The sequence below is a fragment of the Panthera onca genome, chromosome D1, assembly GCF_046562875.1.
Source record: "Panthera onca isolate mPanOnc1 chromosome D1, mPanOnc1 haplotype 2, whole genome shotgun sequence".
In the NCBI taxonomy this organism is placed as follows: Eukaryota; Metazoa; Chordata; class Mammalia; order Carnivora; family Felidae; genus Panthera; species Panthera onca.
The window spans coordinates 13,345,840-13,359,553 of NC_138348.1; the positions used below are offsets into that span (position 1 = coordinate 13,345,840).

Sequence of the window (13,714 nt, forward strand, 5' to 3'; positions counted from 1 at the left end):
ATGTTTCCCTCTCTCTTCCTCCTCTGGGATACCAATTATGCGTATATTATTTCTTTTTAGTGTATCACATAGTTCTCTAATTTTCCCCTCATCCTCCTGGATTTTTTTATCTCTCTTTTTCTCAGCTTCCTCTTTTTCCATAATTTTATCTTCTAGTTCACCTATTCTCTCCTCTGCCTCTTCAATCCGAGCCGTGGTCATTTCCATTTTATTTTGCATTTCGTTTAAAGCGTTTTTCAGCTCCTCCTGACTGTTCCTTAGTCCCTTGATCTCTGTAGCAATAGATTCTCTGCTGTCCTCTATACTGTTTTCAAGCCCAGCGATTAATTTTATGACTATTATTCTAAATTCACTTTCTGTTATATTATTTAAATCCTTTTTGATCAGTTCATTAGCTGTTGTTATTTCCTGGAGATTTTTTTGAGGGGAATTCTTCAGTTTTGTCATTTTGGATAGTCCCTGGAGTGGTGCGGACCTGCAGGGCACTTCCCCTGTGCTGTGGTGTATAACTTGCGTTGGTGGGCGGGGCCTCGGTCAGACCTGCTGTCTGCCCCCAGCCCACCTCTGGGGCCACAGTCAGACTGGTGTGTGCCTTCTCTTCCCCTCTCCTTGGGGCGGGATTCACTGTGGGGTGGCGTGGCCCGTCTGGGCTACTTGCACACTGCCAGGCTTGTGGTGCTGGGGATCTGGCGTATTAGCTGCAGTGGGTAGGCAAGGTGCACGGGGGCAGGAGGGGCAGGCTTAGCTCGCTTCTCTTTAGGTGATCCACTTCAGGAGGGGCCCTGTGGCAGTGGGAGGGAGTCAGATCCGCTGCCAGAGGTTTGGCTCCGCAGAAGCACAGAGTTGGGTGTTTGCGCGGAGCGAGCAAGTTCCCTGGCAGGAACTGGTTCCCTTTGGGATATTGGCTGGGGGATGGGCGAGGGAGATGGCACTGGCTAGTGCCTTTGTTCCCCAACAAACTGAGCTCTGTCGTCTGGGGGCTCAGCAACTCTCCCTCCCTTTGTCCTCCAGCCTTCCTACTTTCCGAGCAGAGGTGTTAACTTATGACCTCCCAGACGCTAGGTCCCGCTTGTTGTCGGAACACACTCTGTCTGGCCCCTCCGCTTTTGCCAGCCAGACTCAGGGGCTCTGCTTGGCCAGCAGGCTGCCCCTCTGCCCCGGCTCCCTCCCGCCAGTCCATGGAGCGCGCACCGCCTCTCTGCCCTTCCTACCCTCTTCCATGGGCCTCTCGTCTGCGCTTGGTTCTGGAGACTCTGTTCTGCTAGTCTTCTGGTGGTTTTCTGGGTTATTTAGGCAGGTGTAGGTGGAATCTAAGTGATCAGGAGGACGCGCGGTGAGCCCAGCGTCCTCCTACGCCGCCATCTTCCCTCCCTCCCCATCTAGGATTTCTTAAAATCAATTTCATTCTTCAACGTTTTAAAGTTTATTAATTTTTTGAGAGAGATAGAGAGAGAGCATGAGCAGTGGAGGGTTAGAGAAAGAGAGAGGAAGACAGAAGATCTCAAGTGGGCTCCATGCGGTCAGTGCAGGGCCGGATGCGGGGCTTAAACCCAGGAACCATGAGATCATGACCTGAGCTAAAATCGAGTTGGACACTTAACCGACAGAGCCTCCCGGGCGCCCCCTTAAACGTTTATATAGGGGCCTTCAGTGTGTTCAGTCACATATGCCATCCAGATGGTCTCAACAACGCATTACTCCCTTGAGGCTGCCTCCTTGAAAACAGCTCCCGCTGTGGGACAAGTGGACAGAGTGTATATTCCAAGGACGGTGGGTGGGGGCCTCAGAGCCTCTGATTGCCCAGGTCCAGCTAGATGGTCAATGGGTAGCTACATCCTCTTGACGACCACCTCTAGTCAGCCAGTTAGCTAGCCATTATATTAAGTAGTTATATCTTTTTCTTTTTAGAGTTTACATCCTTCAGAGGGAAAATTTTTCTCAATGTCAAAGTGAAGCATTTTCCTGTAAGAGAATTTGCTTTATCATCTTTTACATATCAAATCATTTCCTTCTCTTGAAGTTTCATAAAGTGTCATTTTCTTTATCTTTTTTGTTGTTATTGTCCGTTTCCTTACCAGTTTTGGTTGGTTTCAAGTAGAAGAATGGGGCAAAATGGCTTTATACTACTTGATTAAAAAAATTAAGTTCATTTATTTATTTTGAGTGAGAGAGAGAGAGGGAGAGAGACAGAGCTGAGGAGGGACAGCGAAAGAGGGAGAATCTCAAACAGGCTCCACAGTTAGCACAGAGCCTGATGCAGGGCATGAACCCACAAACCCTGAGGTCATGAACTGAGCTGGAATAAAGAATCAGATGCTTAACTAACTGAACCACGCACGTGCCCCTATTCTACCTTCTTTAAGCAAAGTGTATGATAATTTAAATCCTACAGTCAAATTATTATGGATTGTGAAAGATTTTTGCTTTAATTTACACGTTGCTCAAAAATGCTTACAGAATATGTCTTCTCTGCAACTCTCTGACATCAGGACTTCATAGGATATAGACCATTGTAAGACCATGTCCTTGACTCTAAAAGTCAGATGACAGTGGAGACAAGCTACTGGGGAAATGCTATAGCAGTTTCAGAGGTGGGAGATCATAACCCTTTTAGGGGATCATAGAAGGTTTTTGAGAGAAAGTGGTGACTGAGGTCATCCAACCTATGTGTTTTAGTTTCTCAATGCTGTCCTGACAAATTACCACAAGTTCAGCGGCTAAAACAACACAATGTTGTATACACAATGTATTGATTTAATGCTCTGCAGGCTAAGGAGTCCTACATGGGTCTCACCAGACTACAATCAGGTGTTGGCAGGATTGCATTGCTTCCTGGAATCTCTAGAGGAAAATGTTCCCGCTTTCTCCAGCTATTAAACCTTGCCCACATTTCTTAGCTGATGGCCCCTTCCTTCATCTTCAAAACCCGCAAAGTTGCATATCTGCCCATGTTCCGTACTTACATCTCCTGAGAAGGGCTCACAGATAATCTCCTCATTCCAAGGTCCTTAAGTTAATAACATGGGTAAAGTCACTTTTTACCATGCAAGGTGACATGATCACTGGTCCCTGGGGTTAAGAGGTGGATATCACTGGAGACCATTATTCTGCCTATGCCACTATTCCCTCAATGTGATATTTTCTTCTCTCCTTCATGAAGCTTTATTCCAATCAAGTTGAATGTTCCTGCCTCCCTGCCTCTGTTCATCTCCTTAGTTCTACCTGAAATGTCTTTCCTCTCAATTTCAGGTCATCTCAAACTTGTCCACCTTTCCAAACCAATCTGCCCATGAAATATTTCCCAACCATTTTCGTGCACAATGACATCTCCTTCTTTGAAAAGTCTGTGCTTTGATTTACCTTGAACTCAGCCAGGGGTACTATGAACTTAAAGAAATGAGTATCCCGCATATTGATTAACAGCAAGTTTTGAAATACACTAGCAAGACTTCAGAATGAACCTGATCTGTGGGAACATAAACTCATTGTCCCAGGTACCCCAGAGAGAGTGGTCTTTGGTTTAGTCCAGCTCTTCAGGTCACTAAATAACTGAGGTTTTGATCCTGATTTTAAGCTTGATCTTCTTCTCTGATACTTCAATGTCCAGGTAAATTCTCGGGTCACCGAATGTAGAAATGCAAAGGTCATAGAAATTGTCCCCCTTATGGGGGAGGCGGAGTCTTATTCCTGTTTGCGTGCTGAGCAATGGAAGGATGGAAGCACGTTCCCCTCACGAAACGCCCTCCCCTGGTGGGTCCACAAATGTCCACAACCACTGCCTGCCATTGCACGTAGATTTTGAACTGTTAGGCATGAAACGAAAGCAGTGTTTTTCCAACCACTTCAGCTCTCAGTGAAGAAGGGAGCTTTCTCTGAAATGCTGCGGCATATGTCGTCTTGGATTTATCAAACACTGCTTTGAAAAGTGGGCTTTCTTTTTATGCCCAGGCACTATTTCCCGCGATTGATTTTAGTGCTGCCATTAATAAGCAATTGCCCTGTGGAAAATGCATTCCACAGATAATTCTCAAGTAATGATAAACTCAGGGGGCACAAACATTATATTAACTATTGTTTTGTCACTGTAGCATTTCAGGGTTCACATCTTAATCACTCTATCTTCAAAGTGTGAATATTTTTTTAATGTAGGAAATTATTTGACCTCGTAACAAACATATGAATCTGGACTCTTTCTTATGGATAATCCCACACCTTGTGTTTCTTACTGTCATTTTAAACAGCTTGATGTGTTTTTACTCAGTTGATGAGTCAGAAAAATACTTAAAAATTTTGTAACAATAAAAATGGTAAGCATTTCACACATTGTGTTAATAAAATAGAGATCACCTGTCAGAATTTATGCCTTAAATAGGTTTATAAACATTACAGGGAATTAGGGGAAATAATTTTATTTCAATGAACAAAATACATTCGTATATTCATGGAAATGTATGGTAACATTGCTGCTAATGATCGAGTCAGTTGAGACTAGAGTGGATACTTAGTTTTCTTTTGATTTCCATGGAAAGTTCCTATACAATATTTGATAGATTAATTAATCTCAAAAGAAGGGCATCTCAGTGCCTCCCAAACCATTATATTTCTGTTTTGAATTATATGATATGATTATATGAATTACACGATCTGGAAATTTCTTCGCTTCATTTAACCCCAAACATGAATCCTCTGTTCCTATTTCTTTCTGCCATTTCTGTATTCATGATGGTTAAAGAGTAAATGTATCCAATCTCTCATTTGTAGGCCTGTCCTTTATAAATATAAAAATGACTATTATGAGTTTCCATAGAACTACCCCTTGTAAAGAATGCTACTGACATTTGTTGACATTTCTCTTTGTAAGCCTTTTATAAGGGGAAGAGATTAATATACACAGATATGAATGCTGTCTTCATTTCATCTGAATGGCACTATCCTCTGCATCAAAACAGGAACTGAAAGGGCTTTATTTCTGTTCTGTTTAGCCGGTCCCAAATGTCTATTATCAGGGTCTGAATTTTTCATCATTTCTTACAATCTCACTGGTTACGGTATTCCTAGGTAGGCATTGTTATTCTATCATGTGATAAAGATGAAATACAGATACTGTTCTCGTTTCAAATACAATTTTAGAACCTATGGGAAATTTAGATTTGATACTTAGACTGCTCTTTGGATGGCAGAGGGTGCCGAATCCAAAAAGATCAAGTATAAATTGCCCAAGTTTGCACGGTGTCCCAACAGACAGGAACTATTCCTCAGGAATACCGTTGCCAGTCCGGTGCTGTTTTCCTAACTGCCTCCTTTACAGATTGAAAAACACTTGTAATACATTGAAGAAGCTATGATGAATATGGGGCGCCTGGGTGGCTCAGTCAGCTGAGTGACTGACTTCAGCTCAGGTCACGATCTTATGGTTTGTGGTTTCAAGCCCCGTGTCAGGCTCTGTGCGGAAGCAGGAGCCTGCTTCAGGTTGTCTGTTCCCCATCTATCTCTCCTCCTCCCCTTTTTGTGTTCTGTCTCTCTCTCTCAAAATAAATAAACATTAAAAAATTTTTAAAAGAAGCAATTTTGTGTATGCTAATTAACATTGTAAAAATAAAATGTACTTTTAAATTTCTTACACAGGTTACAACTGACCAGTCAATCACTATGTATGTTTGTTAGCCCCTCGTCCTTTTAGGTATTGTTCCTCTTCCATTGCCCCAAGATGCCGTGTGATATCTTTGCAGAGAAAAAAGTCAGCTCTCTCAGGGTGGTACCACACAGATGTGGTTCTCTGGTTTCTTTGTGGTATCTGAATGTTTCTTCCTGACGTCCATGGCACATGACTGGTATTTGGCCATCGGTAAGCCCTTGTTGCATGCCCTCATTATGTCCCAGAGGGTCTCTGTGCAGCTGGTTGTAGGCCCTTATGGCATGGCTCTTCTAAGGAGCATGACCTATATGACATTGACTTTTTGCTTACCCTTGTGTGGTCCAAATATCATCAATCATTTTTTCTGTGATATTTCCCTTCTGCTTTCTCTTACATGTGCAGACACTTCCGTGACGCAACTTACATTTTTCTTTTTGGCTGGATCTACAGGAATCCTCAGTGGCCTGATCATGATGGTCTCCCATGTTTGCATCCTGGTGGCCATCGGGAAGATCCAGACTGCTCATGGGAGGCAGAACGCTTTGCCCACCTGCTCCTCTCACCTGGTAGTTGTCTCCATCCTGTGTGGGACTCTTTTCTTTGTCTCTGTTCGACCTGGCTCAAGTCCCTCCCTGGATATCAATAAAGTGATTTCTCTGTTGTATACTGTGGTGATGCCCATGTTGAACCCCCTCGTCTACAGCTTGAGGAATAAGGAGGTAAGATATACATTTGGGACGAAGTTTGAAAGGAAAACTTCAGCAGTTTTGGTAATTGGAACTCTGTTGTGTTGTACCTTAGACGTTGGTTTATAACATGTCAAAAGAACACTGGGCTGAGAACTACAAGTTCCCTTTATTCCAGGTTGCTTATAGACTACGTATATTTTTTTCATCAGTCTTCTCCATTCCCCTTCCATAAAGTGAAGGGGAATACAAAATAATTTACAGATATATTAAAGGTACAAATGTACTATATGCCAACAGAAAGTACAGAGGAGCATTTATATAGTCTCATATGTGGGAGGACATTTATTCCAGATTAGAAGAGCAAATGTTGTAAGAGAAAGGTCAACAGTGTTCATTAATAAAGGTTCATACACCTTGTTCTGTTGAACAACGGAAAGTGAGAGGGCTTTTGCAAAATAGGTGACTTACAATAAGGTAATGTCCCGATGAGAAAGTCCTGAACCCAAAGGTACATGTGTGTGACACACAGTAGAGACATGGACCAATAAATGGCTGGATGAGCAATGGGTACAGCAGGAAATGGGAATGGCCAAAAATATAAATATACTAAAAATTGCTGAACTTCACAATGGCTGGGAAAAATGAAATCACAATGACAAGACAGTGTTTCTTTTTCATTTGTCACGTTAGCAGACATCACAACGATTTGTGCAATGCTGGTAAGGTTGCCCACGAATGTTGACCACGACATTACACTTAGCGACAGTGGCTAAGTATAGAACAGCTACATTTTCAGAAAGTAATTTGATGATTTCGGTTAAAATTCACATACTCGTTGACCTGGCTCTCTTACATTTGGAAATCTGTGCTGTCGCAATATCAACACCAGACATAAATGCTGCAACATCATTTGTGGGGGGGGGGTGGGGGGTGGGGAGGGGAAGGAAACAACCTCAATTTGTATCATCAGGAGAAACATACATTCTCTCCTTGAAGTGTTGGGTGGCTAATTATTAAAAAAAGTAAATTAAATATTAATGTTTTGGTTCGGAGGAAACGTCCTGATACAATCATTGATAGATGAGAAAAAAAATCAGGTCAAACCTTAATCTGTAGAACCAATCACAGTTTGTGTGGGTTTGCAACTTCCTGGGGAGCTTCCGCTGAAATCCGCAACCGGCCCCATCACCAAAGGCAGGGAGAGACCAGAGAGAGAAGCAGGCCACTCCGGAATGCTAGGGAGCAGGTTGACCAGACAAGAGAACTTACTTGCGAGGTTGTCCTGGGCGCAGCAGTAAGACCATAGCCCTTCTGCCTCCTGCCCAATCTTGAAAGATTAGATAAAGGCAGTCACACATGCCGTCCAGAGCATCCAAGAACACATCACTGTCTCAAGGCTGTGTCCTTGGGGCAGCTTTTGGGAGCCGAGAAGGCAGGCAGAATGCACGTTCCAAGGGCAGGGTCTGGGAGAGGAGCCTCCAGTTGCCAGGGTCCAGATCACAGATCAACCAGAGGTCAGATCTTCTCGTTGACCAACCCCCCAATATGTAAACAAAGGTGAACAAGGGGGGGGGCGGTAAAACCCACCTCATGTGCTAAAGACATTGGTGTGTGCCTATGGACATGATCATAGAGAGAATTGTGCAAAGTCACTGGCCACGCTGTTAACATTGGTTACTTTAGTAACATGACATTGAAAGGAGCCACAGAGACTGGGGGTGCTTCATGCTTGTCTGAGTGGTCGGACTTGTTTTGCAACAAATATGCTTAATTTCATAACTAAAATTTACTCTTGAAAAGCTGCCATCTGTGTCAAAACTGAATGAATGAATAAGTGAATGAATGAAAATAGCCATAAGTAAATAGATTTAGGCAGATGGACTCAATGACTTCTGGTGAAGCTATTTCTCCATCCTAACACTCTCTGGTTTAATGAAACACTGTTACCTACTGGTGACTGAAATCTTTGTCAAAAACTAAGTAAAAGCGAGAGATTCTTAGCAACTCTCTGCTCCCATCTCACTTTTTCCCTCTGAGGACCTGTGTCTCCCCTCATCCCTCACCCTTCACCCCAGAATCTGTCATTTTTATACAAGGTGGTATGTTTTCTCCTTATTAAACACTTTGAAATGATAAAAAAAAATGCTGAATTCAAAATGGCACAATGCAAATGATGCAATTTGAAAAGTAAACTACTAAGTGAATTAATTATTAATATTCAGGTAAATTTTATAGTTTTTGTAGCACAGCATTTCATACAAAGAATGTATGCTTCTGCTAGTGATACCCCTTCAGCTGGTTTCCTTTTATTCTCCCTACAAACGATGTTGCCACATGTGTATCTGAGATTTATATTTCTGTAGCACAGATTCCCAAATGTAAGAGAGCTAGGTCCCAGATTATGAATGAGTAACTTTGTCAGTTGTTGGGGGCGCCGGGGTGGCTGGGTCGGTTGAGCGTCTGACTTCGGCTCAGGTCATGATCTCACAGCTCGTGAGATGGAGCCCCGCGTCAGGCTCTGTGCTGACAGCTCGGAGCCTGGAGCCTGCTTCAGATTCTGTGCCTCCCTCTCTCTGCCCCAACCCACTCACATTCTGTCTCTGTCCCTCTCAAAAATAAATAAACATCATTAAAAAAAATATAATTTGTTAGTTGCCAGTTTTGTGACATTTCCCAGCACCATTTTACTAAGACTTGATAAAACTTGGGCTTAGGTGAGCCAAAGGGAAATGTATTTTCATCTAGAAAGATCAACACTTTCTTCCCGGTCACACTTTGCCTTAAAATGACTCTATCCTGCGTCTTCATTATATGACAGGCGTCAGATCTGTCACCTATTGAGATATGCATTGCCTAGTAGGAGAGCTGAAGTGTTTTCTTTGGTCCTAATTGCTTGGTAAACATTCGTGATGCAGGTGCTATTGAACGGGGATTGGGAGGAGAACAGCAGGAGGCAAGTGATAATTATAAATTTCCTGAATTGCTGTAAGGTCCTTGTCTAAGTGTATGCAAATATATTCAAACCAACTGTCTTCCTCTAGCTCTGGTTATTGCTGTTCTGATCTGCTCATGTATTCTGCCTACAATTCTCTTCCTGCCACATTCACATGGATTAACTACTTGCTTTTCATATACTGTTTCAGTGTTACCTCCACTGGGGACTCACCCTAAGGGATGATTAGAGACAGTGTCAGTTAGAGCCCGTGTATTGTCCTCTTACAGCACCATCTTCTTTTCCCTTAGACTTTATAGCTGTAACACAGTGCATCTTAAAATAGATTTTTGTTTTGTTTTTATTAGTAGGAAATGTTCCCGACTGATTCTTCCTAGAGGGCAGGGACAGAAATTCAAGTGCAGGTGCATTTTGCCGTTCATTTGTTTGTTCACCCCGGAAGTCGTTAAGTGGTTCTGCCTATTTTGTAAAGAATCGCCAGTTAGTCCCAGTATCAGAGGGAAATTGCCTGTCAGTTAAGGCCTCCACTCACTGAAGTCTCCCGATTTGTAAATTTGGCGCCCAGTAGACGGCCACTGACTTTTAGGAGGTGCGGTTTCTGAGAGATCAACTGTGATCCTTTGTTCCTCTGTAGGTGATGTGTCTTTCTGATTCTGCCTTCTTTGAAGACTGTTTTCTTTATTTCTGATTTTCTGTACTTTAAAAAGTGTATGCCTAGGGGTGGTCTTTGCTGGCAGTTGTTCTGCTTAGTGTTCTTTATGTTGTCATGCGGGGTGGGAACTCGGGGATGGTCACCCTGATGTGGATGGATTCCTGACTCCAGAAACCCATGTAGTTTTTCCTTGAAACGTTGTCCATTGTGGGTGTATGCTCCTCTTCTTCCGCTGCTCCGTCGATGTGGTGTGATCCCTTTCGGGAGAGAAAAGTCATCTCCTTTGTGAGCTGTGCTGTACTGATGTGGTTTTTGGTCAGCTTGTAGTGACTAGCCTGTTTCCTCATGGCCGCCAAGCATGTGACCGGTACACAGCCATCTGCAAACCCTTGCCGCGTACAGTCATCATGTGCCAAAGGGCCCGTGTGCAGCTGGTGGCGGGGCCCTGTGCCACGGGTCCTCAAAGTGCCTTTGTCCATGAGACCTTCACTTTTGCCTAGGCTTCTGTGGTCCAAATGTGGTCAACCACCTTTTCTGTGACATTCCCCCTTTTCCCTCCCTGGCATGTGCTGCTACCCAGAAGAGTAAGTTGGTTCTTTCCATTATGGCTGGATTCATAGGAATCCTGTGTGCCCTCATCATCCCGGCCTCCTGTATTTTTATCCTTCAAACCTTCTGAATATCCAATCCGCTAAATGCAGGCAGCAAGTTTTCCCTACCTGCTCCTCGTGCTTGGCTGCTCTGGCCATCACGCATGGGACACTTTTCTTCCTTTGCATACGTCCTCATTCAAGTTCATCTCAGTACGCTAATAAATTCGATTTTGCATTCTATTCCACACGGATGCCCAAGTTGAGTCTGCTCCTTTACTGCTTGAGGAAGACGGATGTAAAAGAGGCATTTAGTGGGACATTTGTTACGAAGAATTTTCTGCTGGGGAGGGAATTCGGACGGTGCTTTTACCAATGTTCAGGTGGAATTGCAAAACGTGTACTAAGAAAGAGGTGGACTAGACTTAAGGAGTTGTCAGTTTGAACCTTGACTCTTCCCATTAGAAAGAGGATTAAAGGGGCGCCTGGGTGGCTTGGTCAGTTGAGCGTCCGACTTTGGCTCAGGTCATGATCTCACGGTCCGTGAGTTCGAGCCCCGCATCAGGCTCTGTGCTGACAGCTCAGAGCCTGGAGCCTGTTTCAGATTCTGTGTCTCCCTCTCTCTCTGCTCCTCCCCTGTTCATGCTCTGTCTCTCTCTGTCTGAAAAATGAATAAACGTTAAAAAAAAAAAAAAAAAAAAAAAAAAAAAAAAAAAAAGAAAGAGGATTAAAAGTTAACGTGCAGTGTTGGGTTCGTTTCCCGTGTACAACATAGTAATGCGACAGTCTTCAATTTGCGTGTGCCTGGATATTAATTGGTAGTTACACTTTAATCATTCTTATTTCAGAGTGTACAGAATCATGACATGCTGGAGTTCTCTTTCAGATCGAAATAATTTTTAGACTAAAACCGTGCCATTTAAAATAAATTTCTCTGGATTTTCAAAAAGAAAAAAGGATTAAAAGAGGATAAATTCTATACCATTTCTGGTTCTCAACGTCTTACTTTGTAAACTGAGGGTAATAGACTCAATGTCATTTATATTACTTTTTTATCTAAAGTTCTGCGATTGGACACAATATGTCCAACTCCTATGAATGCCATCTTTTTATACACTGGGAAAAAAAGAAAAAAAGAATTTCCTGGCAATGATACCACCCATTTTCCCAGTTTTCCTTTCTAGGGACTTGTTCTCCCTTTCCATTCCTTGATTCAATATATCAAATGCGAGACTTTACAACTCAGTATCTTATAGTCTCACACATCTTTGTTAAAAATAACTGAGCGCAAAAAAGTGTAATGAAACTATAACCCTTTAACAACAATACATTGAAGGCTTAGGTGGAAAATTGCAAGGAGGCCAATGTCATGTGTGGTTTGTACACAGATAAATTGATGATACATATAAGAGCACCTAACACATAGGAAGTTCTCAAGAAAACATGTTAAGTGAGCGAGTGAACAAAACAAATATAAGGCACATAGTTACTTTAAGTCTTAATTGTCATCTTTCTTAACGACCTGGACCCAGGTGTGGTTTAAGGTCATACGTCTTTCCACATCAACTTCATCTCATTCTTTTTCTGCTCATTGATGTCTTACCTCTTTTAAATTTTTTCCAGCTTTATTGAGGCATATTGACAAATATAAATGTAAGATATTAAAATTGCAAATAATGTAATAAGGAAGGTTTGATATACGTGTACCCTGTGACAGGATTCTCCCCATCGAGTTAAATCGCACATCCCTCACCTCACATAGTTGCCTTTCGGGGGTGGCGAGAACCTTTCAGTTCTACTCTCTTGGCACATTTCACTTCATACAATACAGTGTTGTCAACCACAGTCACCATGTTTTCCATTAGATCCTCAGGCCTTATTCATGTTACAAGGGAAAGTGTGTGCCTTTGATGTCTTTTGCACCCAAGCTGTCGGAGGACCCTCATCACTCCTCTGGGAAGGATCACGCGCCAGGATTACTCTGCGTGCAAGTGCTTCTAGGTTACAGTCGAGTGTATTCCTGACGACTTTTATTTCCACTGCTCTAGCTGCCGTGGTACTAGCAGCCTACTCTGCTCTTACGTGGGGTTTTGAAACTAAAGTTGTCTGTCCTTTCTTCCACTCTTCAAAGGCCAGCCATGGCCATTCGTCTCCTCAAGCAACATTTGGTCTTTTCTCCTTTCTTTTGTTCCCTTTTCTCTGCCTCTTTTCCCTCTGTTCCCATCCTTTCCCTTTCTGATCTTTCTCATGAGATTGGTGTATGAGAGATGATGTAGATTGCCCTTGATTTTCTTTGTTTTTTTTTTTTTTTTTTTGCCCTTGACTTTTGAGGAACTATCTCACTTCTAAACTGAGTCCTCCACAAATAGCCCAAATCATTGGCTCTATTTTTCTTTTTAATGTTACAGCATCTTGCATCTTCCTATGAGGAAACTCTTTTGTTTTTGCTTTTTTGAAGTTTTCTCTGAGACCTCAGATCAATTTCTTGGGTATTTGGAATGATTTGATATTTATCTCCCTGTATTTGAAGGATAAGGCAAGCCTAGGGTCCTGCTAGTACTCCGCCATCTTATTCCCCCCCCACCCGCCCGTTTTTTGTTTTTGTTTTTTGTCCTTTGATGTCCTGAAAATAGCAAGTTTTCTCACTAAATGGTCCATGATTAGACTTCAACTCTCTCATGTGTTTCATGAGACCCTTCTTCTTTGAGGCTGGCACTCTTCTCAGAAAAATCACTTGCATACTATGGCTATTTGCATTAGTGCCTGTGGATTTGTAGGCTGGCTAAATCTAGGAAGGACCGGAAAATACTTTTATCGAGTTTTAAACTCAGTCTCTTGCTTTCTTCCACATCAGGGTCACACTTATGGGTTGTTTCTTCTGATGGTTCATGGAATGATAATAAATGTACAATGTCAAATTTATTTATAGACTCTTAAGTCTATAAAGAAAAATAATGGGTTTTCAGGGAAGAGGAGTGGGCATATTTTAGATGTGGTAACAGGAGGACCTGTGATGCAATGTTTATCTAATGCAGCAATTTGACTAGGCCGCAAACAAGCTCATGTGATTGTTGATGAAGTTAGTTTCCTGTTTCTTAAGAAGTTGATCATATTTTCAGAAGAGGTTTTGTGAATGCTGACACGAGGACTGACACATTCAACATACATAGAGCCCCAAATATTTTCATGGCTGTG

At 42.6% G+C, this 13,714-nt stretch overlaps 1 protein-coding gene across 1 annotated transcript; it reads left to right on the top strand.

The window, feature by feature from the left end:
- The first annotated feature begins 1,677 nt into the window (after nucleotides 1-1,677).
- Nucleotides 1,678-7,856, top strand: LOC132677563 (olfactory receptor-like protein HbT3). Its single transcript, XM_078432638.2, is given in 4 exon segments — nucleotides 1,678-1,770; nucleotides 5,681-5,744; nucleotides 5,747-6,354; nucleotides 7,665-7,856. Coding segments are annotated over 4 exon segments (957 nt in total).
- Nucleotides 7,857-13,714: the final 5,858 nt, after the last annotated feature.